The sequence below is a fragment of the Lepus europaeus genome, chromosome 11 (assembly GCF_033115175.1).
Source record: "Lepus europaeus isolate LE1 chromosome 11, mLepTim1.pri, whole genome shotgun sequence".
Lineage (NCBI taxonomy): Eukaryota > Metazoa > Chordata > Mammalia > Lagomorpha > Leporidae > Lepus > Lepus europaeus.
In genome coordinates, this window is record NC_084837.1 from 115,389,123 (window position 1) to 115,415,364 (window position 26,242).

General features: G+C 43.8%; 1 protein-coding gene and 1 pseudogene across 10 annotated transcripts in view; both read left to right on the top strand.

Moving 5' to 3' along the window:
- MYO9A (myosin IXA) overlaps positions 1 to 26,242 on the top strand; it is a 278,674-nt gene that overhangs the window by 119,300 nt on the left and 133,132 nt on the right. For 9 of the 10 annotated variants that reach the window (XM_062206520.1, XM_062206521.1, XM_062206519.1 and 6 more), the window contains 3 exons: positions 1,449 to 1,590; positions 9,655 to 9,850; positions 21,902 to 22,021. In XM_062206520.1, coding sequence (XP_062062504.1) covers positions 1,449 to 1,590; positions 9,655 to 9,850; positions 21,902 to 22,021 — 458 coding nt within the window. The remainder of the gene's footprint in view (positions 1 to 1,448; positions 1,591 to 9,654; positions 9,851 to 21,901; positions 22,022 to 26,242) is intronic. The other variant, XM_062206527.1, reaches the window with a different exon arrangement.
- Positions 18,061 to 19,475, top strand: LOC133769687 (double-stranded RNA-binding protein Staufen homolog 2-like; annotated as a pseudogene).

Sequence of the window (26,242 nt, forward strand, 5' to 3'; positions counted from 1 at the left end):
AAAAATGTTGATAACACAATCCCTGTAGAAAGCTAAATACTGTTAGGTATTTTTACTACTGTTAATTACTTTTGCTGTCACTATGGTACTTACTATTCATTTTATGTGAGTTACAGAAAATAATTTGAAAATATAAGTAGCTTGCCAATGGTGACTTGCGAAACTGGTAGTCTAAGCTCTGCCTATCTGACACCAAGGGCATTCTGTAATGAACTATTTTTGTGAATTTGCAAATGTTTTTATGCATTCATTTTGATACTCAGCTTCTGTGTAGCCTCTTGCCAGCTATTTCTCATTGTTGTAGCTACTGTTACATCAAATCGTTTCCTGAAAGGTACTTTCTGCTTGTTCTGCCAGTGGTATTTCCTGTATTTGAAACCCCTACCCAGCCTGACATCTAGCTCATAATTGCATCCTGGTACTCTGTGAGCTTTTTTTGGTAGTTCTGTCCACCAATGATTAAAAAACCACTTTAAAAATTTATTTGAAAGGTGAAGAGACAGATGTATGCATGGGTGTGTGTTTTCACACACACACACACATCCACCTATCCTGTCTGCTGGTTTACTCCCCAGATGCCTGCTTTAGCTCTAGCCAGGGACAAAGCCAGAAGCCAGGTATTTAACCCAGGTCTGTCATGAAAGTGGTAGGAACCCAACCACCTGAGCCTTCGCCACTGCCTTCCAGGGTCTGCACTAATTAAAATCAAGAGCTGGAGCTGGACATTGCATCAGGCACTCCAGTGTCGGACTGGCATCTTATCTAATGGCTTAAATGTTAGGCTAAATGTGCTCCCCTCCTCCCCACCCCCACCATGATTCCTCCCCTCTCCCTTTCAGAACTTTTATATTTCCTTATTTGCTATTATGCATTTAGTTCTCATTACATATTATTTGTATCATTCCTGATATGAAATGTTTAAGTCAGTACCATCAGTGAATAGAGATTGATAGATGTATATTTAAAATAATAACACTTATATATATATAGTCATTGGTATAGGTAAGAAAATTGGTACCTATTTATACATGAAGAAATAACAAAATGAACAGTGACTGTAGATTAAAGGATTTGTGTAAATTGAAAGGTTATTTGCTTTTTTGGATGTTTTTGGCCCCAACGACCATATGATTTGGATTTTACATTCCTTTGGCTTTTACAGAGCAACCTAAGCTCTATGCCTAGTGACTTTAGTTAGTGTCACAGCATTGCTGCTTGCAGAGTGTGCATGTAGACAGATCACAGCTGTAGATCCCTCATCTCTTGTGGAATACCAAGCCTTTCCTACTCACTTGTTAGCTTGTTGGAATCAGATCAGATAGTATAGGTGAAAACTTTGTAAACTGTTAGATATGTAAAATGTCACTTATTTTAATGTTTTTCAAAAGACTATACTAACTACTTTGTCTTTCTTGTGTTTGTTTTCTTGTTTTGTTTTTTGAATTTAGCTTTCCACAGGCTACAAATCAAACATTGCTAGACAAGTTTAAGCATCAACATGAAGAGAATTCTTACATTGAATTTCCAGCAGTAATGGAGCCTGCTTTCATCATAAAACATTATGCTGGGAAAGTAAAGTATGGGGTCAAGGTCAGTAAATTTTCCCCTGAGTCTGCTCTCAGGGCAGGGCGTATTGCTGGCTGTGTCAGTGTCTGGCAGTCTCCTCTGTTGTGGTGGCAGCCTTTGGTCAGTAACATGTGGAGCTGTTTTATATGAGGATCCCACCAAAATTCAGATTCTGCTGCTCAGTCCATTACTACCTCCGATAACAACATTTCTGTTGGTTTCCTTGTGCAGATCCACCTGATGTCAGCCCACTCTAATAGCCTGTGTAGATCAGAAGGCACAGATTGCCTCTGTATGAATGCGCCTCACACGCATTGCTTCATCCCCATGATTTCTTGTATTGTTGCCTTCCGTGTACCCGTAAGGTCTAACAAAGCCTTCATGTCATCGTGTGCCTTTAGGTAACTGTGAGTTTGCATTCCTAATGGATGTATTGACACTCCTAACTCCTAGGGAGACAAAGTGTCATATTTTTTGCCATTTTTTCCTTGTAATTGGTGAGCCTACCTTTCCACCACTTGATGTTGGAGCCTGCCCTTTAAGGCACTTAAGTTCCCAGGCAATGCAGTGATGATCTGGAGAGTAGGAGAGAAGCAGTAGGAAAATGGTTCTGGGTGAATATCCTGTCATGTGTTCATCCATTCACTGAGGAACTTGCTCAGAAATGTGGATTGGGAGACATACCATGTGTCATTCTTTTTGCTTGGTGTTTGGAATGTTCTAGTGACAAACTAGACAGACATGTTCTTGACTGTATTCACATTTGTAGGGATGTGTGTGTGTGGGTGTGTGTGTGTGTAATACAGATAGATGAGCTACATGCTGTTAATAATTGAATTCTATTAGCAGAATTGTTGTGTTTGAATTTGTGGATCTATGAGCACAACTGTTAGAAACTTAAGGGGCCGGTGCCATGGCGCAGTAGGTTGATCCTCTGCTTATGGCACCAGCATCCCATATGGGTGTCAGGTTCTAGTCCCAGTTGCTCCTCTTCCAGTCTGGCTCTCTGCTGTGGCCCAGGAAGGCAGTGGAGGATGGCTCAAGTGCTTGGGCCCCTGTACCCATGTGGGAGACCAGGAAGAAGCACCTGGCTCCTGGCTTCGGATTGATGCACAGTGCCGTCCGTGGCGGCCATTTGCGGAGTGAACCAATGGAAGGAGGACCTTTCTCTCTGTCTCTCTCTCTCTCTCTCTCTCTCTCTTGCTGTCTATACCTCTACCTATCAAATAAATTAAAAAAAAAAAAAAAGAAAGAAAGAAACTTAAATTCTGAGAGATGACCTGACCTGATGTAAATGTTATTTTGCTGAGGAAATTGGATGTTGGATATTCAAGTCAGGAGATAGGCAAGAGTTGAAATAATTATAAACAGGTCATTGCTACTAGATTAAATGAATTAGCACAGGAGATAAGGTTGTAAAATGAATTCTTAGGGTAGATAGTGAGTTAATTCTTCAGGTCTTCTATGCCAAGATAAATGAGTTGAGTTTTTATTAAAAGAAAAAAAACATGAAAAAACCTTAATTAGATGATATGATTTCCCTTTTTAAAAGATTGTCTTGATGACTTTGAGGGGAAAGGACAGCTGGGTGAGACTGGCACCTGGGAGATAATTAGGTGGCTTGTTTTGAGTTGAGGTGAAAAGTTCAGGGTAGTGGGACTTCAGGTGTGGCAGTGGAGGTGGTGAGATGAGAGCCAGGTCACGGTGAGATCTGTTTGGAACTGTCCAGATGTTCTTGACATCCTACAGAAGTGAGTGACGTCTGCCTAGAGCTGGTGGGTGCCCTGGAGGTGCTGTTTCCTGAAACAGAAAACAGGGAGAACGCAGTTTTAGAACAGGAAGTGAAAATGCACTTTAAAAAGCAAAACCAAACACTTGAGCATATTGTGAAGTGCGTAAAGACGTAAATCTAAACGCCACAGATTTCTTGCATGCCTCTTCTCAGCTCATTCCTCCTCAGAGGTAACTGCCGTCCTGTCACCTTTTGTGTTCCTAGATCCTCCGTTTCAGATAATGAGATCATATAGTGTCTACACTTTGTCTCTGGTATTCATCCATACTATTGGGTGGTAAGGACAAGAATGGAGAGAGGATCAGAGACCGGTAATGAAACCAGGAGACATATCACTAGAGAGGAGAAGAACGTTTTGCAATGGTGGAAGGAGCCACTAAACAGGAGACCTCTTTACCAGTAGTTGATAATGGCCTTGATTCAAGATAGATAAAGCAGCAGGGCAGCAGTAGTTCGACAGTCTACCATCACCTTGAGAGATTTTGAACACCCATCTCTCAGTAACGAATGGAATAAGCAGATAAAAACTCACTATGAACAGAAATACTGAAACACCACTGTTATGCAGCTGAATTGACATCTCAGAAGGATAAGTGGAAAATCATCGAGTGTTTCATGAGTCAGCAAAACTCTTCTAAATAACCCAAATAAAACTGCAAATAAGAAATTGTATTTTAAACTATTTATTTTAGTTATAAATGCTTAAAATTATGACATTTTAAACCTGACATTAATGATAATACAGCATATCAAATTTGATAGGATTCAGTTAATGCAATGATTAGAGGGAAATTAATAATTTTAAATGCACATATTTCAAAGGAAGGAAGGGTGAAAAGCAGTTAGCTAAGCTTCTCTCTCAAGAAAATAAAAGAACAGCAAATTAAACCCACAGGACTTAAGAGTTAGGATGTAACAGAGATGAGACTGGAAATGAGCGCTATGGGAGCGGACAGAATAAAGACAGGAACAAATCCTGGGAAAGCTGATCCAGAGCACAGGGAGATAGACAGTGACTGACAGGAAGAAGGGTTCACCGAGTACAGAGATCAGGAAGCAAAAGGGAAGTTCACTGCAAACTCCAGAGCTGCTAGAATGTTATGAATATATCTCATCATGAAATCTAACCACATGAGGCCGGCGCCGCGGCTCAACAGGCTAATCCTCCGCCTTGTGGCGCCAGCACACCGGATTCTAGTCCTGGTCGGGGCGCCGGATTCTGTCCCGGTTGCCCGTCTTCCAGGCCAGCTCTCTGCTGTGGCCCGGGAGGGCAGTGGAGGATGGCCCAGGTCTTTGGGCCCTGCACCCGCAAGGGAGACCAGGAGAAGCACCTGGCTCCTGCCTTCGGATCAGTGCGGTGTGCTGGCCGCGGCAGCCATTGGAGGGTGAACCAACAGCAAAGGAAGACCTTTCTCTCTCTCTCTCTCTCTCTCTCTCTCTCTCTCTCTCTTTCTCTCTTTCTCACTGTCCACTCTGCCTGTCAAAAAATTAAAAAAAAAAAAGAAAGAAATCTAACCACATGTACAAAACTGCAGAAATTTTATTAAAACATATTTTTACCAAAACTTATCAAGGAAAAATAGGAAAACCAGAAAACTTTGTTCAATAACTTCAATCCGTAATGAAAGACGTCCTCACAAAGGAACTCTCAGACCTTTATATTTCACTGGTAAGTGCTTCCAGGAGTTTAATTACCACTGTCTTATTTTCTCTGAAATTTGAGAAACTTTTAAGATGTATACATGAGGCTGGCGCCGCGGCTCACTAGGCTAATCCTCCGCCTTGCTGCGCCGGCACACCGGGTTCTAGTCCCGGTTGGGGCACCGATCCTGTCCCGGTTGCCCCTCTTCCAGGCCAGCTCTCTGCTGTGGCCAGGGAGTGCAGTGGAGGATGGCCCAAGTGCTTGGGCCCTGCACCCCATGGGAGACCAGGAGAAGCACCTGGCTCCTGCCATCGGATCAGCGCGGTGCGCTGGCCGCAGTGCACCTACTGCGGCGGCCATTGGAGTGTGAACCAACGGCAAAAGGAAGACCTTTCTCTCTGTCTCTCTCTCTCACTGTCCACTCTGCCTGTCAAAAAAAAAAAAAAAAAAAAAAAAAAAAGGTGTATACATGGATCTCAGAAATAGCAAGAAAGACCTGAGCTGGAAATACACATGTAAGTTTCAGTATATAGACAGTGTTTAAGCGATGATCATGAGTGTGATACCTGATGTACGAGGATTGCATGAGAAGATTAGTTATGCAAGATCAAAATCAGTTTGAATTTCTGGTATGAACTAGCGTGGGTATCGAAGAAGGCAGTGCACGAATTTATGTCATAAACCACACTGTGTTTTCATGGAAACCAGGAGAAGCAAGCGTCTTAAGAATGATGTAGTCAGCTTGTACTGTACTTACAAATCTAGAAATATGAAGACAAAGACCGGTTTATCTGCAAAATGAAGGTCTTTGGGCACAGTCAACATGTGATAGTCATCATGGGGAAGAGTTCTAGAATCTTGGATTATAAAATGTGGTTATTACTAAGGTGTAGGATGGTTTTTAAGAGTAGGTCAAATTAAGGTTTCAGTTTTTGTACTGGTATTTATTTTTTTAAAAAATTGTTTATTTGAAAGACAGAGTTACAGAGAGAGGGAGAGGGAGAGAGGTCTTCAGTCCACTGGTTCACTTGCCAAATGGCTGCAAGGACCAGAACTGGCTGATCCAAACCAGGAATCAGAAGCTTCTGCTGGACTTGGGCCATCTTCCACTGCTTTTCTGAGGCCATTAGCGGGGGTTGGATTGGAAGTGGAGCAGCTGGAATTTGAATCAGTACTCATATGGGATGTCGGTGCAGCAGGAGAGGCTTAAACTACTATGCTGCAGCACCATCCCTGTCTACTGATGTTGTTATCCATTGATCCTTGGGCATGCTCCTTTGCTTTATTTCTTTATTTATCAATAAGTTACAGTTTATAATTGAATATGCTTTACTGAATAATTGTTAGAACTGAAGAAAAGAAGTTATACACATTTTACACATTTGTGGATTTGAAGATTCTTAGTTTCTTAAAAAACATCCATTTATTTGAAAGGCAGAGCATCAGAGAAAGATGGAGAGACACAGAGATACCTTCTTTCTACTGCTTCTCTCCTCAAATAGCTGCACAACTTGGGCTGTGCCAGGCTAAAGGCTAGAGCTAGGAACTTCATTCACATGGGTGGCAGGGGCCCAAGCACTTGGACCATCTCAATATTGCCTTTCCTGGCACATTAGCAGGGGCTGGATCGGAAGTGGAACACCCAGGACTCCAACTAGCACTCCAGTGTGGGATGCTGGTGTCAACACTGACCCCTCGTACTTATACAAACTTCTTTCTGTAGTGCATACTTGTGTTCTAAGGGTGTGTAGAGACAAGCCAAGGACCAAGACTCCTGGCTTGTTTCTTCTTTCTCCTTGTTCTAGAGCAGGCTGGGAAATCTTTTTTTTTTTTTTTTTCTGCCAAGGGGCACTTGGATATTTATAACGTCGTTTGCAGGCCATATAAAATTATCAACTATTTTTTTTTTTTTTTTGACAGGCAGAGTGGATAGTGAGAGAGAGAGACAGACAGAGAGAAAGGTCTTCCTTTGCTGTTGGTTCACCCTCCAATGGCCACTGCGGCCGGCGCATCTCGCTGATCCGAAGCCAGGAGCCAGGTGCTTCTCCTGGTCTCCCTTGCGGGTGCAGGGCCCAAGCACTTGGGCCATCCTCCACTGCACTCCCTGGCCACAGCAGAGAGCTGGCCTGGAAGAGGGGCAACTGGGATAGAATCCGGTGCCCCAACTGGGACTAGAACCTGGTGTGTCGGCGCCGCAAGGCGGAGGATTAACCTGTTAAGCCACGGCGCCGGCCTAAAATTATCAACTTAAAAGTAAACCTGCTGTATAGATTTATCATATTTTGAGTCCTGCCTGTGGTTGCCTTGGCAGGGCTGAACCAGATGATGTCATGGGTTTATTACAGCCCATCGGCTGGATGTTCCCCATCTCTGTTCCTGGGGAACAAAGTATAATAATGAGAGGAGAGTCCTCCAGGTGATGGGAGGAGTCCTCACTGACCTCCCTACATGAGGAGCTGGTAGGTGCACACATGTGTGCATGTCATACAAGTCCTCACAGAGGTGTTTTGTGACACCACTTCCACTCAGAGCAGTCTATCACCATACTTCTGATTCTTTTGTTTGCTATGAATATAATTTTAACATTGTAAGGGATCTTCAGAAGGTTGATAGCAAAATGCAATTGAATGATAACATCCCTGTGAACTTTTAAAGCCGCCTTGACAACACAGCTCAGTCTCGACCCTCGTCCCTGTCATGTAAGCCCCTTGCTTTCCTCTCCTGTCTCTGGAACTTTAAGCCCATTGTCTTGTGTTATGTCCCCTTCCACCCTGTGCTTTGCAAGGTGATGTTTCTGCCTGCTTAGAATCCCTAGGTGGTCATACCTAGTTTAACAGTCGGTTGCTGTTAATATTCAAATGCCTTTTCTGAAATTTCCCTGGGACTGCAGTCTCGATCCATCTTCTTACTTCAGGTGTGTGTAGAGATGTAGTGCAGTGGGTATGAGTGGGTGTGTTTGAGCTGCTGCTTCTGCACCTAGTGTGTGATAGCCAGCGCCTCTGCGACTTAGTTTCTTCATGTATAAACTGGGAATGCTATTTGTCTCATAGGCTTTAAGGAGGGTAAAATAAGATTGAGACAAGGGGCCAGCACTATGGCATAGCGAGTTAAGCCACCGTTTGCAGTGCTGGCATCCCATCTAGGTGCTGATTCAAGTTCTGGCTGCTTCACTCTGAACCAGCTCCCTGCTAATTGCCTGGGAAAGTAGCCGAGGATGACCCAAGTGCTTGGGCCCCTGCACCCAAGTGGGAGACCTGGCTGAAGCTCCTAGCTTTGGCCTGGCCCAGCCCTGGCTGTTGTGGCCATTTTGGGGAGTGAACTAGCAGATGGAAGATACCTCTGTGTAATTCTTTTAAATGAATGAATCTTCAGGAAAAAAAAAAAAAAGATAATACATGTAAAATGTTTAGAAGAGATTATAATAAATGTTACCTACTGTTGCTATCCTCACCATCTCACATTTACTCCAGTGAAGCTGATTTCTGTTTTTTTTTTTTTTTTGTTTTTTTAAGATTCATTTATTTATTTGAAAGGCAGAATTAGAGAAAGAGAAAGATCTCACATCCATTGTTTCAATCCCCAAATGGCTGCAACTGCCAGAGCTGGGCTGATCCAAAGCCAGGAGGTAGGAGCCTCTTACAGGTCTCCCATGTGGGTAAAGGGGCCGAAGAACTTGGGCCATGTTCCGCTGCTTTCCCAACCACATTAGCAGGGAGCTGGATCAGAAGTGGAGTAGCTGGGACTCAAATTGGTGCCCATACGGGATGCTGGTGCACAAGTTGTGGCTTTTCCTATCGTGTCACAGTGCTGGCCCCAAAGCTGATTCCTTAATCTTCATTTCCTGTCCGTATACTTCTCTTTCTCTGGAGGCCACCATGTCAATATGTGACATTGCCAGCCACCTTGTTACTCAAGCCCAGACTGTTAACCCAGAGAATGATTCTCTCGTTCTGTTACCTCACCCTGATTCATCAGCAAGTCCTTTGCCTTTACCCCTAAAACATATCATAGATATGACTGTTTTCACTTCCTGTTATTGCTCCTGACCTAATTTCAATCACTGTCAGCCAGTAGCATTATGACACAATGGGTTAAGCCATGGTTTGGGACACCCACATCCATATCAGAGTGCCTGTTTCTAGTCTGGGTACTCTGCTTCTGATTAGCTTCTTGCTAATGTGCCTGGAATACTGCTAGTTGTGGCCCAAGTGTTTGGACTTCTCCCACCCCTGTGACATAAATGGATGGAGTTCCTTGTTTCTGGATTTGGCCTGGCTCAGCCTCGGCTATCGTGGCTTGCGGGGAGTGAACCAGCAGATGGAAGATCTCTTGCCCATCTCTCTCTCTTTCTCTCCCTCTCTCCCCTTCTCCCTCTCTCCCTCTCTCCCTCTCTCCCCTATCTCCCCTCTTCCCCCTCCCCCCTTCAATCCCTCCCTCCCCTGTGCCTTTCATTTAAATAAATAAAATCTTAGAAAAAGATAGACTCAATCACCGTCAGTTCTTATCTGGTGTGTTGCGGTATCTAATTTGCTCTCCCTTTCCATTCTTTGTTTGGACAAGTTGTTGTCTATGCCCCTGAGCTTCAAAAATCCAACTGTCATCTTCTTAAAATTAATAGTTTTTTCAAAAATAATACTATTACATTTTCATGTAGGATTTCCGGGAGAAAAACACAGACCACATGCGCCCGGACATTGTAGCTCTTCTGAGGAGCAGCAAGAATGCATTTATCTCTGGGATGATTGGCATCGATCCTGTCGCTGTTTTCCGATGGGCAGTTCTCCGAGCTTTTTTCAGAGCTGTGGTTGCTCTCAGGGAAGCTGGGAAAAGACACATCCAGAGGAAAACTGGTAAGCAGCAGTTACTTGCCTTCTGCCATGCTTTATCTTTGACTTTTTACCTCTACTCCATCTCAAGGAGTCAAGTCATAATGATGTTTACTTTTTTCTTACTGTATACTAGCATCATGTTTTAGTTCTGATGAGTTACATGAGCAGTGTATGTGTGTCATGTGTGTTGTGTATGTATTGATGCATTTTTATTAATACATGCTGATAGGAGTAAGGAGTGCAAAGCCTCTTGTGTTTAGCAGGGCATTTGGATAGGGGCGCCCTCTAAAGGTGAAACAGAGACTGCATCCCCAGCAGGTGTCCCAGCTTCTGAATGGGTGCCATCTGCTGGTGAAGCAGAACTGCCTCCAGGTCAGAGACAGTAAGGAAACTTTGGGATGTCAGGAGGCAGGCACAAACAAACCCAAATTAGGAAGCCTGGGAAACATTCCTGATCCTTCCATCAGCAGCTATGTGTGCTGTAGTCTAGAGAGCATCAAAAACTTTCATGGCCTCACCCAGTGAACAAAATAAGGTGTCAGAAATGGATCATATAGCAACTGCTCCATGTAAATTTTCAGTTGCAGAATTTAAAATAGCTGTTCTTTGAAGAGAAATCATAATTTTATTTAAAAGGCAGAGAATCATAGAGACTGCCACAGAGAGAGCTTCCATCTGCTTATTCACTCCCGAAATTCCGACCACAGCCAGGCTGGACCAGGATGAAGCCAGGAGCCCAGAACTACATCTGTGTCTCCTACGTGGAACACAGTACTTGAGGGACCCATGTGCTTGAGCCATTGTCTGCTGCCTCTTAGGATGCACATTATGAGGAAGGTGGATTGGAGTTGGAGTAGCCAGGACTCACACCTGGCATTCTGGTGTGGGATGCAGGCAACCCAAGTGACAGGTAAAGCCTCTTCATTTATTTATTTATTTGACAGGCAGAGTGGACAGTGAGAAAGAGAGACAGAGAGAAAGGTTTTCCTTTGCCTTTGGTTCACCCTCCAATGGCCGCCGCGGCTGGCATGCTGCGGCCGGCCCATCATGCTGATTCGAAGCCAGGAGCCAGGTGCTTATCCTGGTCTCCCATGTGGGTGCAGGGCCCAAGCACTTGGGCCATCCTCCACTGCACTCGCAGGCCATAGCAGAGAGCTGGCCTGGAAGAGGGGCAACTGGGACAGAATCCGGTGCCCCGACCGGGACTAGAACCCAGTGTGCTGGCGCCGCAGGCAGAAGATTAGCCTGTTGAGCCACAGCGCCGGCCAGGTAAAGCTTCTTGCCAGATGCCTGCCCTGAAAATTGTTGTTGATGTTGTTTTGGTAAGGATTTGTTTATTTAAAGATTTATTTACTTATTTGAAAGGCAGAATTACACAGAGCCAAAGACAGTGAGAGAGAGAGAGAGAGGTCTTCCATCCACTGGTTCACTCCCCAGATGGCTGCAACTACTGGAGTTTTGCCGATCCAGAGCCAGGAGGCAGGAGCCTCTTCTGGGTCTCCCACATGGGTGCAGGGGCTCAAGGACCTGGCCCATTTTCCTCTACCTTCCCCATTAGCGGGTAGCTGGATTGGAAGCAGAGTAGCAGGGTCTTGAACATGCACTCTGATAATAGGATGCCACTGTCACACCCGGTGGCTTAACTTGTGCTACAAGACCAGCTCCCTATAATAGCTGTTTTCAGGAACCCAGTGAGGGGCCAGTGTTGTGTCACTATGGCTTAAGCCATGGCTTGAAATGCTAGGATCCCATATCAGAGTACCTGTTTGAGTCCCAGCTGCTTTGCTTCCAGTCCAACTTCCTGCTAATGACCTGAAAGGCAGCAGATGATGCCCCAAGTGCTGGGGCCTCTACCACCCATGTGAGAAACACGGATGGAATCTTGGCTCCTCCCCATCTGGGGAGTGAAGCAGTGGATGGAAGATCTGTGTGTCCCTCCCTCATTGTTTGTAACTCTGTCTTTCAAATAAATATTTTTTTATTTAAAAGATTTTTATTTATTTATTTGAAAGGCAGAGTTACAGAGAGGCAGAGAGAGAGAGAGGTTTTCCATCCGCTGGATCACTCCCCAAATAATGTTAACAGCTAGGGCTGGGACAATCTGAAGCCAAGAGCCAGGAGCTTCCATCTGGTCTCCCACCTGGGTGCAGGGCCCCAAGTACTTGGGCCATCTGCTACTGCTTTCCCAAGCCATAGCTGAGAGCTGGATTGGAAGTAAAGCACCTAGGACTCAAACCGATGCCCATATGGGATGCCAGCACCGCAGGCAGCGGCTTTACCCTCTATGCCACAGCGCTGCCCCCTTAAATAAATCTTTTTTTTTTGACAGGCAGAGTGGACAGTGAGAGAGAGAGACAGAGAGAAAGGTCTTCCTTTTGCCGTTGGTTCACCCTCCAATGGCCGTCGCGGTTGGTGTGCTGCGGCCGGCGCACCACGCTGATCCGATGGCAAGAGCCAGGTGCTTCTCCTGGTCTCCCATGGGGTGCAGGGCCCAAGCACTTGGGCCATCCTCCACTGCACTCCCTGGCCACAGCAGAGAGCTGGCCTGGAAGAGGGGCAACTGGGATAGAATCCAGTGCCCCGACCGGGACTAGAACCCGGTGTGCCGGCGCCACAAGGCGGAGGCCAATAAATCTTAATAGAACACGGGAACCTCAGTGAGATTCAGGAAAACACAGAAAGATTCATTAGTGTATCAGAGAAACTTATCAGTACTGGAATTTTAAACAGTCAAAACCAGAGTACATTAGACAGAATTTAAAACATATTAAAAGAAATCAGTACCTTCGAGGTGCAGCAGGTTATGGCTCAAGTAATTGGGTTCCAGCCTCCGACTTGAGAGACCTGGATTGAATGCTTGGCTTTTGTGTTTGGCCTGTGGCCAGGCTTTGGAGATTTAACCAGCAGATAGGTTTAAACCAGACAGATCTGTCTCTCAAATAAAGATAAATAAATGAAAATTTAAAAAGAGAAAATCAGCTCTTGTAATAAACCATATTGATAGATAAAAGGCAAAAACCACGTGGTCATCCTCAGGGATGTTGAAAGATGAATTTGGTGGAAGCCAAGACATATTCTTGATGAAAGCACAAAACAGAACTGGAATGAAAGGGAACTTCACCCTGATGTGGGAATCTGTGAAGAACTAGTGATACAAGGCCTGTGTCAGTTTATGGTGAAAGGTATGCTTTCCCCTAAGACCAGGACCAACACAAGAATGTCTGCTTTCATCTTTTCAGCTTGTCTCGAAGATTCCGGCCAGGGCAATTATACAAGGACAGAGATATAAAATATCCACCTTTGAAAGGAGCAAACTGTTTTGTTCATAGCTGATGTGACATTGTATGTAGAATAGGCTACGGAGTTCATACTAAACTGTGAAAGCTACTGGGCGAGGTCAGCAGACTGCAGGCCACAGGATGAGTGTGCAAAAATCAATTGTACAGTATTAGTGCACTATGTCAAAGCAGAATTGAATTCCTTTCTATGTGTAAGAACTCTCAGCAGAAATAAAATACTTCTGAAGAAATGTAGAGAATTGCAAGAATTTTATACTGAAACTAGAAATTATCAGTGAAAATTTTAAAAGAACACTGAATAAATGGAAGATATCCATTGCGTGACTTAATACAGTTAAGATGCAAACATACCCCAGCAGATCCAGTACGTTTCCTGGCAAAACCTCAGCTGCGTTTATGCAGAAATTTACAGCCTGGTCCTGAGATGGACGTGGAAAGCAGTCTGGAAGTACAGGAGATACGTGAGCACTCAGCTTCCGACTTGGATTTGACAGTGGGTTCTTCTGTGTGACACCAGGATAAAGCAGAGGAACAACTGAGCGCATTCTACTTCAAGTTGAAAACTTTGTTCTTCAAAAGACATTGTCAAGAGAGTGAAAATGCAATCCATAGGAAGATCTATATAGAAATGTAGAAAACATTTGAAAGTTATAAATCTGAAAAAGGACAAGTATGTGGTATAGACAGAAATCTCACTACTTAATAATAAAAACTAATAACCCCATTAAAAGATGCTGGAAGCATCCAAAGACATTTCTGCAAAGAGATACGCAAGTGACCACACAGCACACCAACAGGTGCTCAGAGCGTCTGTCACGAGGGAAGTGCTAATTGAAACAAACTATGAGGTGGTTCTTTCAAATTAATGGATGTCTAGAATAAGAAAGATTGGTAATAACAGATTTTAGCAGGTATATGTGGAGATTAGCAGCTTATGTACCACTGATAGGAAGGTAAAATGGTGCAGCCACATTGTAGCAGCCTAGCAGTTCCTCTGGGAGTTAAACAGGGAATTGCTTTTGTTTCAGCAGTTCCATTCCTGGTAGATAATCAAAGAATTGAAAATACGTGTCCAAACAAGAACTTGCAGCACAGTGTTCATAGCAGCATTATCCATAATAACCGACAGGTGGAAAAGACCCCAGTGCCCATGATTAGGACGGATAAACAAAGTGTCATACGTACACATGGTGGGATGTTATTGGTAATAGACAGTGACAGGTCAGAACCTGGTTGCTCCTGGTGTGGTTTGAGGCAAGGGTGGCATTGATGCAGAAGGGAATAACATAACAGCTTGGGCGGTGGAGATGGTCTTTGTCTTGATTCAGGATCTTAACCTTTAAGCTTACCAAACTGAGTCCTTAAAAATGTAGGATGGGTGGATTATACTGTTTCTGAAATGTAGTTTTTAAGAATCTTGCTGTAGGCCGGCGCCGCGGCTCACTAGGCTAATCCTCCGCCTTGCGGCGCTGGCACACCGGGTTCTAGTCCTGGTCGGGGCACCGGATTCTATCCCAGTTGCCCCTCTTCCAGGCCAGCTCTCTGCTGTGGCCAGGGAGTGCAGTGGAGGATGGCCCAAGTACTTGGGCCCTGCACCCACATGGGAGACCAGGATAAGCACCTGGCTCTTGCCATTGGATCGGCGCGGTGCGCCGGCCGCAGCGCGCCTACCGCGGCGGCCATTGGAGGGTGAACCAACGGCAAAGGAAGACCTTTCTCTCTGTCTCTCTCTCTCTCTCTCACTGTCCACTCTGCCTGTCAAAAAAAATAAAAAATAAAAAATAATAATAATAAAAAAAGAATCTTGCTGTTGGGTTTGGGAAGATGGCATTACAAGGCCTGCTGTGTAGCTCAGCTCTGAATGATGCTGTGGAGCCTAGATGGAGCCCCTGTTCTGTAATCCAGGAGCTTGAGAGATGGTGAACTTCTCTGTCACTGACAAACTAATTTAAAAATTCTGTTCAGTAGCCTTGTATAGAGAATTGAGCTTTTGCAGTCTGCATTAGGCCTTAGATAAGATTTTTTTTAATTGTCTTTTTTTTAAAGACTTATTTTTATTTATTTGAAAGAGTTACAGAGAGAGGTAGAGACAGCTAAAGCCTCTTGCCAAATGTCTGCCCCGAAAATTGTTGTTTATGTTGTTTTGGTAAAGATTTGTTTGTTTATTTTTTAAAGATTTGTTTCCTTATTTGAAAGGCAGAGTTACACAGAGCTAAAGGCAGAGAGAGAGAAGTCTTCCATCCGCTTGTTCACTCTCTAAATGGCCACAATGGCTGGAGCCATGCTGATCTGAAGCCAGGAGCTTCTTTTGGGTCTCCTACATGGGTAAAGTGACCCAAGGACTTGGGCCATCTTCTACTGCTATCCCAGGCCATAGCAGAGAGCTGGATCAGAAGAGGGGCAGCTGGGACTAGAACCGATGCCCGTATGGGATACTGGCGCTTCAGGCCAGGGTTTTAACCCACTGTGCCATAGCACTGGCCCCTTTAATTGTCTTTTTTAAAAAATTTGTTTATTTTTGAAGTTATAGAGAGAGGGACACACATACACACACACACACAGTGGGGGAGATAGCCACAGATCTTCCATCTACTGGTTTACTCTCCAGATGGCTGCTGTGGCCAGTGCTGGACCAGGCCAAAACTAGGATCGATAGCTTCATCTGGATTTTTTGTGTGGGTGTCTGGGGCCAAAATACTTAGGCCATCTTACATTGCTTTCCCAGACCATTAGCAAGGAGCTAGATTGGAAATGGAACAGCTAGGACATGAACATGTGCCCATTTGTGATTCTGGCGTCACAGGTAGCAGTATTGACTGCTGTGCTACATTTCTGGCCCTTTTAATTATCTTTTTTTTTTTTAAAGATTTATTTATTTGATTGTCAGGGTTATGTAGAGAAAGAAGGAGTGGCAGGGAGGCAGAGAGGGAGAGAGAGGTCTTTTATCTGCTGGTTCACTCCCCAACTGGCCGCAACAGCTGGAGCTGCACTGATCCAGAGCCAGGAGCCAGGAGCTTCCTCCAGGACTCCCACACGGCTGCAGGGGCTCAAGTACTTAGGCCATCCTCTACTGCTGTCCTAGGCCATAGCAGAGAGCTGGATTGGAAGTGGAGCAGCTGGGACTCGAACCGGTGCCCATATGGGATGCTGGCACTGCAGGCTGCAGCTTTACCTGTTCGCCACAGTGCTGGCCCTGCCCTTTAATTATCTTTAAAAAACTAGTGCTTGACATTTATACCATGTATGAGTTCTGATTTATACTATGTATTTAGTACATAATCGTCAACTAAGAAATTAGCATCAAAGCTAGACCAGGAATTAGGATAAATAAATACTAAACAAACCTGTTTGAGGAGTTTATGAATAGACTCCTTAGAAAATAACCTCCTCTAAAATATGCTTATAAACCAAATTACCTGGGCTTAGAGTTGATTCCATGTAACAGAACAATATTACTTTAAAATTAAAAATAGTATATCATTTTAGAATATAAAATCAAAATATTTGAAAGAAAAGAAGGCATAGAAAGAAAAAGGAAAGAACAAGACAGAGGTTAAAAAACATACTAAGCTAGATATGAGAGTAAGACACAAAATAGTCACAAGTTCAAAGGAGTACACTGCAGTAATTGATTAGACCAAATGGAAAACAGAGTTCTGTGGCTATATTTCTTTTTTTTTTTTTTTGACAGGCAGAGTGGACAGTGAGAGAGAGACAGAAAGGTCTTCCCTTTGCTGTTGGTTCACCCTCCAATGGCCGCCGCGGTAGCGCGCTGCGCACCGCGCTGATCCGATGGCAGGAGCCAGGTGCTTCTCCTGGTCTCCCTTGGGGTGCAGGGCCCAAGCACTTGGGCCATCCTCCACTGTACTCCCTGGCCACAGCAGAGAGCTGGCCTGGAAGAGGGGCAACCGGGATAGGATCGGTGCCCCAACCGGGACTAGAACCCGGTGTGCCGGCGCCGCAAGGCGGAGGATTAGCCTGTTGAGCCACAGCGCCGGCCCCTGTGGCTATATTTCTATTGAGTGACATCTTTGAACTCTACACAATATCTTGGTATATTTCGGTAGCCTGAGCTCTTACACAGAACATGTTAATGCAGTAATGTTCTTGAATGACTGATGATGAGCGGATTATCAAATTAGTTGTTGAAGGATCAGATAGTTTGATGGTAGCCTCTTCACACTGCAACATGGATGGAGGAAGGGCAGCATTTACCAGGTGTTCTTTCCTTAACTGGTTCCCTCACTGACTTCCAGATGAAGTTCAGGCTGGTCCGATGCTCACACATTCACTCTGCAAGCCTGTTCAGGAGATTGCTGGTCATCACAAGAACAGACGAGATGGCTGAGTCGTCTTCTGACTAAGAAATTGCAGTACAGTTAGTTATGGAAGCTGTCTTCAAAAAGTTCATGAAAAATGTTTCCTGTGGAAAAAATGTGTAGATTGTAAAAAATAAACTTATCTTTTAGTTCCATTTTTTTCATAAACTTTCTAAAGTACCCTCGTACTTGTCTCCTTTTGAAACATTGAACATTTGCAACTCTTGACCATCTTGGGTAACTTAGAGTATTTTATTAACTGAATTTTTATTATCTGGTTTGAAAAAAAATTTCACGTTCATTTTTAAAAGCTTGCTATTGCAGTGTATGTTATTATCTGATTTATGGCATCATAAGATTCCATCTCCTTTTCTAAATGTAGCTGCCTGTTTGCTGGGGTGGAAAGCAAGGGAATTGCAGTAAGACTGAAACATGCTGTGCACCCCTCTGAATTTTTCTGCCTCTGACTTCACTGTTGTCTTAACATGCTTCAAATCAATCAGCTTCTCTCCAAGACAAACTCCAAAATGAAAACCCTAGTGTGTCTGGTAAATGTGTTAGCCGGTTTCAGTAGAGTCCAACCCCAGTGTAAACTTCTGGTTGAAGGTGAGCCTGCTGATACTGGAAGATGTTCTCAGTGCATCTGGGGCGTGGCAAGCAGACAAGGGAATCCAAAGGGAGTAGCAAAAAGAAGGCCCAGAAAGCTGTTGCTAATAAAGCCTTACCTGAATCTACACTTCCCAAACTGGGCCAGAAACTATCCCAAAAGTAATGTTATTAACAGCACAGGTAGTGTATCTCCATCTGTGGACCTGAATGGGCTTGCTGTGAAAGGGGAGAGCCTGCCATCTACAGGCCATTAGATCCAAAGCCATTCCCATGTTAAAGAGCTCATAAACTTTCTGGGCATGTACAGTGAGAGGTATCATTGCCCAGTGCCTAAGATCTTCTGTCTTCAGCCAGCTGTAGCAATTAATGAATTTTTTGGTGAGGGAAAGACTCGACAAGCTGCTAGACATAATGCTGCAATGGAAGTCCTCCAAGCACTGCAGAACAAACATGTTCCAGAAAAATCATCTCAGAATGTTGCACCTGGAAAGGGGATGGATGATGACAAAGATGCACGTCAATCTGAGATCAGCTTAGTGTTTGAAATCGCTCTGAAGCTGGATATGCCCGTCTGTCTTGAGGTTATTAAAGAAAGTGGGCCACCACACTAGAAAAGCTTTTATGTGGGTGTCCCTGGGAGAGTTCTCTGTAGGAGCGGGGGATAGCAAAAAGCTCTCAATAAGCTGCAACCACTGTCATACAGGAGCCTAAAAAATTTCCACCTCTCCCTGTAGTTAGAACAGTCACATCTATTTTTTTAAAAAATGCCCTAAAATGATAGTGGAAGCCAGATCAGAATGTAGTCCAGGAATGAATCCCATTAGTTGCCTGGCCCAAATTCAAGAGGCCAGAAAGGAATGGAGCCAGATAGTGCTTTGCTTTCAGAAAGGGCAATGAATGCCTTTACGTTGGGAATCTGTGATGTGGTTGAGGCAGGCAGTGATGGTGCTGCAGGAACAGGACCCAATAAACAGACAAGAAGAAGCAGTGCTGTGATATCCTGGCTGTAAAGCACTAGTCTTCAAGATCAACTTGACAAGACGGGAAAACGAAGGATGGAGGGGCCCAAGGGCTGGGTTTCCTGAACCACCACCACCAGCAAGAACTCCACAGGGATTCTTTGTTTTATCTCCTTGTGTTTTTAATCAAGAGATGGAAGCCAGCCACCACAAAGTAAACTCTGGAACCAGACTAGACTGTTTGTCACCCAAAGATTTGAACCAGGCTTCAGACTCTTTGCTATCTCTCCTACATTGAATAATAGGTCAGCTACAACTGCCAGGGAACTCCTTATGAATGGAACATCTCCTACAGCAAAGCCATAGGTTTGAAAGTAAGTTCTCCTACTTCCCCTTGTTCTGCAGTGCACCTTCAAAACAGCTGGAATATTTAGGAAGGATTCAAGGCTTTCAGGCATGAGTTAAAAACAGAACAGTTCATTAGCCCTAAATTCTCCATCTCTGTTCGTCAGAGAACCACATGCACGCAGCTTGTTTTCAACCTGTCCAACAGTTCTGCTGCCTGACTGTCCTCCATTTCCCTCCTCTTTTTTAAGAACATCTTCCAGTCTTCCAGTTGGTTTTTAATTGGGTGCATCTCTCTTCACGCTGTCCTCCACAAGCACAAATTCTGTCTTCCGATGGTTAGCGAGAGTACTTCACACTCATTTCTCTCCCTTTTTGCACTAAGATTTTCTCTAATGATGATTTTATTTTCATAGAAGTTTTGATTTGGGCCGGCGCCGTGGCTCAACAGGCTAATCCTCTGCCTTGCTGCGCCGGCACACCGGGTTCTAGTCCCGGTTGGGGCACCGATCCTGTCCCGGTTGCCCCTCTTCCAGGCCAGCTCTCTGCTGTGGCCAGGGAGTGCAGTGGAGGATGGCCCAAGTGCTTGGGCCCTGCACCCCAAGGGAGACCAGGAGAAGCACCTGGCTCCTGCCATCGGATCAGCGCGGTGTGCCGGCCGCAGCGCGCCAGCCGCGGCGGCCATTGGAGGATGAACCAACGGCAAAGGAAGACCTTTCTCTGTGTCTCTCTCACTGTCCACTCTGCCTGTCAAAAAAAGAAAAAAAAGTTTTGATTTTGTCATTTTATTGCTGCTTATGATTCAGATACACCATTAAGGTACATGTCCTAGAAATCTGTTTGTTCACTTAGGATTTCATTAAATTTGGTATGTTGAACAGTAATGAAATGCTTTCTAGTTGTTTAAAGCATAATGATGTGTATTTGTTTTTTTGAGTCCTGTTTTGAACTGCCTAGGTAGAGTAGTGCCTGCCTCAGGTGGTTTCCACAGTTCTGTTTCACTGAGTGGTCTAAAACTAGCTTATATTTTAATTTGTTTATGTGAATTTGGGGATGGAAACTTTGTTCCCACTATTTATTTTTCATTTACTTTTGGTAAAAATCACAAAAAGCAGCACTTGTTTATGGAGCATGGGAAATACATGCATCCTGATTTCTTAATTGCCCTGAAGATGATGTGTTGAAGTGCACCTGCGAACCTGGCTGCATGAACTGCAGCTTGCTTATGTGTAGAGAGAGTGTACTGCTTCCTCAGATTTCACTATTTTCACCTTTGCCATCTTAGTCCTACTCCTTACGACCAAAAACTATGATTTCCTTTAGAAATTCTCCAGAAGATCTGTCTTGTGTAGAGTGGTCATATATTTATAAAACATTTACAAGTTTAGGGTATAAAATAAGAAAGAAGATCAGGTGTGCTTCGGGAGGTTTTTTTTCATGTTTGGTTGTTTTTTTCCCCTTCACAGAGCTCTTGATTCTCTCTGATCTATTGCCAGCCAGTAGTTAGTATTTTTAGTTACACTATTAACATGAAATGAAAGAAGTTGTTACCACTGAAAAATGATTCTGACTTAAGAACTCTTCATAGGTTGTTCTCTTGTATCTCATTCCTAATTACACAGTAAAATGTAGTAGTGGAACTTTATTTCATGTTTATGTGTTGCTTAATTTGTGTATTATTAAATTATGCACTTTTGTGTTTTAAAGGAAAACCTATTTAAACTTGAACCTTGTGCCTTAACTCTGGAGATGGTCTCTATGTAAATGATGCACAACTCCCCCCCAGGCCTGGAAGCCTTGTTTTCTCTTTTACATCCATTCCTTCCTGTTTTTTGTGGTGCTGACTGCTTGCCCCAGCCTTTCTTGCTAAAGCGGCTCACAGCTTCAGCACAATGATCTGGGAATTTGGTCTTTCTCCTTTCCTGCTGGCAGCTGGTTTCTGTCTCACTGTCCTATTCAGTGGTGGTAAGGGTCACTCTCTGGCTTTGTGTTCAGATTGACAAGTTCAGAGATGCTGCAGGGTTTTCCTGCTCTGTAGTGCTTTTTTTTCATACTTCACACGTCATTGACACACTTGCTGGAATTCCTACAAGTGTGGTTAATTGCAGGATTTGTGAAAGAATTTTTTAACTTGTGGTAAATCGTTTTGTGCATATTCCATCAGTATTCCTTGTGGTGTTGCCAACTATATGATAATGATATATCAGACCTCATAAAAAGAAATCTAAAAATTTCAATCATACAGATTTTTAAAAAATTTTCCCTAGTATTTTAATTTTAAAAATGTAAATATGGTGTTAATATTCAACATTTTATTTAAAAGGACATTTTGAATATCTAAAAAGGACCTTTCCTTTTCCCTTTTATTTTCATGTAATTTCCTCAGATTAACTGGAAAAATCTTTCATATTTAACTTATATTATTTGATGCATTTTTATACATGGTTAAGATAGTTGGCAGCATTGCTTTTGAGTCTCTTGGTTTGGGCTCGTATAATGTCTTTCTTTTCTCCTTTTTTTGTTTTTCTTTTGCTTCCTAAGGACATGATGATACAGCGCCATGTACAATTTTGAAAAGCATGGATAGTTTTAGCTTTCTGCAACACCCAGTCCACCAGAGGAGCTTAGAGATTCTGCAGAGGTGCAAGGAAGAGAAGTACAGTAAGGCGGCAAATCCTGATAAACTCTGTCATCATGTATCCACTGGGAAATGGAAACCAGGCGCACTCTGTACAGGGTGGGACCCCAACTGGATGGGTGATGTGGCCTCCCTAATCGTTTGCACTGTGTCAGGATGTTGCCATTGAGACTAAAGTAAAAACATGATCTCTTAACTTGGTGACTTTCCTGTCTGCCTGTGATTATTGTTGTGAATTATAATTGGCTACAGTCACTGAGTTTGTGTCCATTTTCACCTTTCTAGTAGCAAGTCATGGGCAAAAATGAACATTTTTTTTCTGATCATTTTTGTTTTCAAAAACTTATTCATGCCTAGTTGACACAATTTGGTAAGTTTCCACATTTGTAAGTGCCCATGAAATTATCAGCATAATCAAGCACTCAACAAAGTTCCCTCAAACCCCTTTCTAAACCCTCTGATTTTTATGCTTAGCTTATGCTGAATTTTGAACACCAACAGTGTTGTTTATCAGCAAATAGTAAACCCACTTGGTTGTAGTCCTCCATTCAGTTACTGTGTCTGGTTGGAACAAACCCACTACATTGAAGGTTTGTCTTAGGGAAGAATAATAGAATCATGGCATGCATCCTGTTTTGTCTGCCTTTTTATAAAATTGGTTTAAAAAGATGCCCTTGGTCTCCATTTCCTTCTTTGCTGGTAGTTATACTCATTCTGCATGAAAATCGGTTCTTTTGCCTGTTGTGAGATTACAGTTACTAGGCTACTGCTATTAAGAGAATAAATGGATTCTTCAGAACACTCAAAGCCTAACTCAGCGATTTCTTTATAGTGGACCTAAATTACTTGCACAATATTCTGATCTTTTAGCTTGCTAATTTCACATTTTTTTGGTTGAAATACTGTGAAATTTTAGTGTGCTACCATGTGAAATGAGAACATAAATAGAATTCCTAAAAGCAAGTATTATGGGTTGTTTTGTCAGTTTCTCTTATTTTGCTGCTTGCGTATGATAAAAAATGTAATGTATTTTGAAAAATAGTATTGTAAATATTTTCTCATTTTCAATAGAAAAAAGGTAAGTATTTCATTTAGAAAAGACATCTTTAATAGTTCTTAATCCTTACTGTTTGTTTTTTAAAAAAGGTCTATTATATTTCATTGGTAGGCAGAGTTCCAGAGAGAGGGAGAGAGAGAGAGAGGTCTTCCATCTGCTGATTCACTCTCCAAATGGCTGCAGCAGGGCTGAGCCAGGCTGAAGGCAGGAGCTTCTTCTAGGTCTCCTACATGGGTGCAGGGACTCAAGCACTTGGGCCATACTCCACTGCTTTCCAAGGCCATAGCAGAGAGCTCGATGGGAAGTGGAGCAGCCAAGTCTCGAACCCACACCCATATGAGATGCCAGCATCAGCATCACAGATGGCCATGATGCTGGCCCTTATAAGTCCTCATCCTAATTACTCACTTTCTATTCTAAATGTTTTAACCCATGAGACATTATTTAAAGCAATCTGTAAATCTTTTGGGGGGAGCTTACATTCTTTCAAGACTTAATAGGATTGCAAGTGGGGTATTTGCTTTGTTTTTGTCATGGCTCTCAGCCTGACAAGCCCAGGCCTGATTACCAGGTTTGGGTCCAGAATAGGAAAGTACTGACGGCAGCACAGGTCGAATGATGAGACTGTTTATGTGTGGATTTCTAGTTTTTGCATGTTGGAGTTTTCCATTATGTAGTTTATTCCGTTTTCTTCTAAAGTTTTTTGTTTTGTTTTGTTTTGTTTTGTTTTGACAGGCAGTTAGTGAGAAAGAGAGAGGCAAAGAGAAAGGTCTTCCTTCCATTGGTTCACCCCTCAAAGGGCTGCTGCAGCCTGCACGCTGCGCTGATCCGAAGCCAGGAGCCAGGTGCTTATCCTGGTCTCCCATGCGGGTGCAGGGCCCAAGCACTGGGCCATCCTCCACTGCACTCCCGGGCCACAGCAGAGAGCTGGACTGGAAGAGGAGTAACCGGGACTAGAACCTGGTGTGCCGGCGCCGCAGGCGGAGGATTAGCTTAGTGAGCCGCAGCGCCGGCCTCTTCTATAGTATTAACAATAAGAAAATTTTGTAATATATAGAATTATAAATTTAAGTTTGAGAGATTGTTCTTAAAAAACTCACTGACTACCAGCTAGTCTATCACATATTCCTTTTTTAAAAAAAATATTTATTTATATATTTGAAAGTCAGAGTTACACAGAAGGAGAGGCAGAGAGGCAGGGAGGGAGAGAGGGAGAGAGAGAGATTCTTTCATCTGCTAGTACATTCCCCAGCTGGCTGCAATGACTGGAGCTGCGCTGATCTGAAGCCAGGAGCCAGGAGCTTTTTCTGGGTCTCAAACATGGGTGTAGGGGCCCAAGGAGTTGGGCCATCTTCTGCTGCCTACCCAGGCCATAGCAGAGAGCTGGATCAGAAGTGGAACAGCCGGGACTTGAACCGGCTCCCATATTGGATGCTGGCACGGCAGGCAGCAGCTTTACCCAGTACGCTATAGTGCCGGCTCCAGATATTCCTTTGTTGGGGCCAGTGTTGTGGCACAGGAGGTAAAGTCACTGTTTACATTGCCAAAATCCCATGTGGGCACTGGTTCGAGTCCTGGCTGCACCACTTCTATTTTTTTTAATTATTATTAATTTATTTATTTTTGACAGGCAGAGTGGACAGTGAGAGAGAGAGAGACAGAGAGAAAGGTCTATCCTTTTACCGTTGGTTCACCCTTGAATGGCCGCTGCGGCCAGCGCGCTGCGGCCGATGCACCACGCTAATCCAAAGCCAGGAGCCAGGTGCTTCCTCCTGGTCTCCTATGTGGGTGCAGGGCCCAAGGACCTGGGCCATCCTCCACTGCACTCCCGGGCCATAGCAGAGAGCTGGACAGGAAGAGGGGCAACCGGGACAGAATTCGGTGCCCTGACCGGGACTAGAACCCAGGGTGCCAGCACCACAGGTGGAGGATTAGCCTATTGAGCCGTGGCGCTGGCCTGCACCACCTCTGATGCAGCTCCCTCCTATGGCCTGGGAAAGCAGCAGATGATGACCTAAGTACCTGAGCTTCTGCTACCCACCTGGGAGACATGAAGAAGATCCTTGCTTTAGCCTGGCCCAGTGCTTGCTGTTGGGGCCATCTGGGAAGTGAACCAGCAGGTGGAAGATCTCTTCCTCTGTGTCTGTAACTCTGACTTTAAAAATAAATAAATAAATAAATAAATAAATAAATCTTTAATAATAAAGAAGTGAATTGCTAAATGGGAAAGGTAAATGAACCCTCCCACGGGTAACATTGATAAAGCCACAGATGAACATGTAGATGAGAGTATTTTTCATGAAATTAAGAATATATAAAATAGTGGTCCATGAAATGGTTTGAAAATCATGGACAGAGAAAAGTATAAGAGGTGGCTATCATGTATATTGGTGAAAACTTCGGGGAAAGCAGACAGCTACATTTCTCCTGGATTGGTAGAATATGGTTATGTATTAAGTTTAAAAAACTATGACAGGTAAATAAACTTGATGTGTGCTTTAAGGATAACTATAATAACAAATTATGTAACTTTAAAGTAGCATGAGAAATCTTTAGAAAATGAAAGCTAAGAAGGGAAAAAAGTGAGTTTCAAGAGTGAAATATGGGGCCAGCGTTGTGGCACAGTGGGGTGAGCTGCTGCTCGTAGCAGTGACATCCCATGTGGGCCCCAGATTCTGTCCTGGGTGTTCCACTTCTCGTTAGCTCCCTGCTAAAGCACCTGGGACAGCAGTGGGAGATGGCCCAAGTCCCAGAAGAAGCTCCTGGTCCCTGGCCTTTCAGGCCATTTGTGGAGTGCACCAGTAGATGGACGAGCTCTCTTTCACTCTGTCCTTCTGTAACTATACCTTTCAAATAAATAAATAAATCTTAAAAATAAGTGAAATAGATGAAGAACATGAAATACAATGCCAGAAACAAATACTACTATTTAATATAAATGACTTGAAAATGAATTTTTCAATAATTAAAGGATTTCCATAGGATTTGTACTTAATGGGGAAAATGCTGTGGCATAGCAGGTAATTCTGTCCGTGCTGGCATCCTGTACGGGCACTGGTTTGTGTCCCGGCTGCTCTTCTTCTGATCCAGCTCTCTGCTAATGGCCTGGGAAAGCAGCAGAGGATGGCCCAAGTGCTTTGGGCCCCTGCACCTACATGGTAGACCCTGAAGAAGCTTCTGTCTCTTG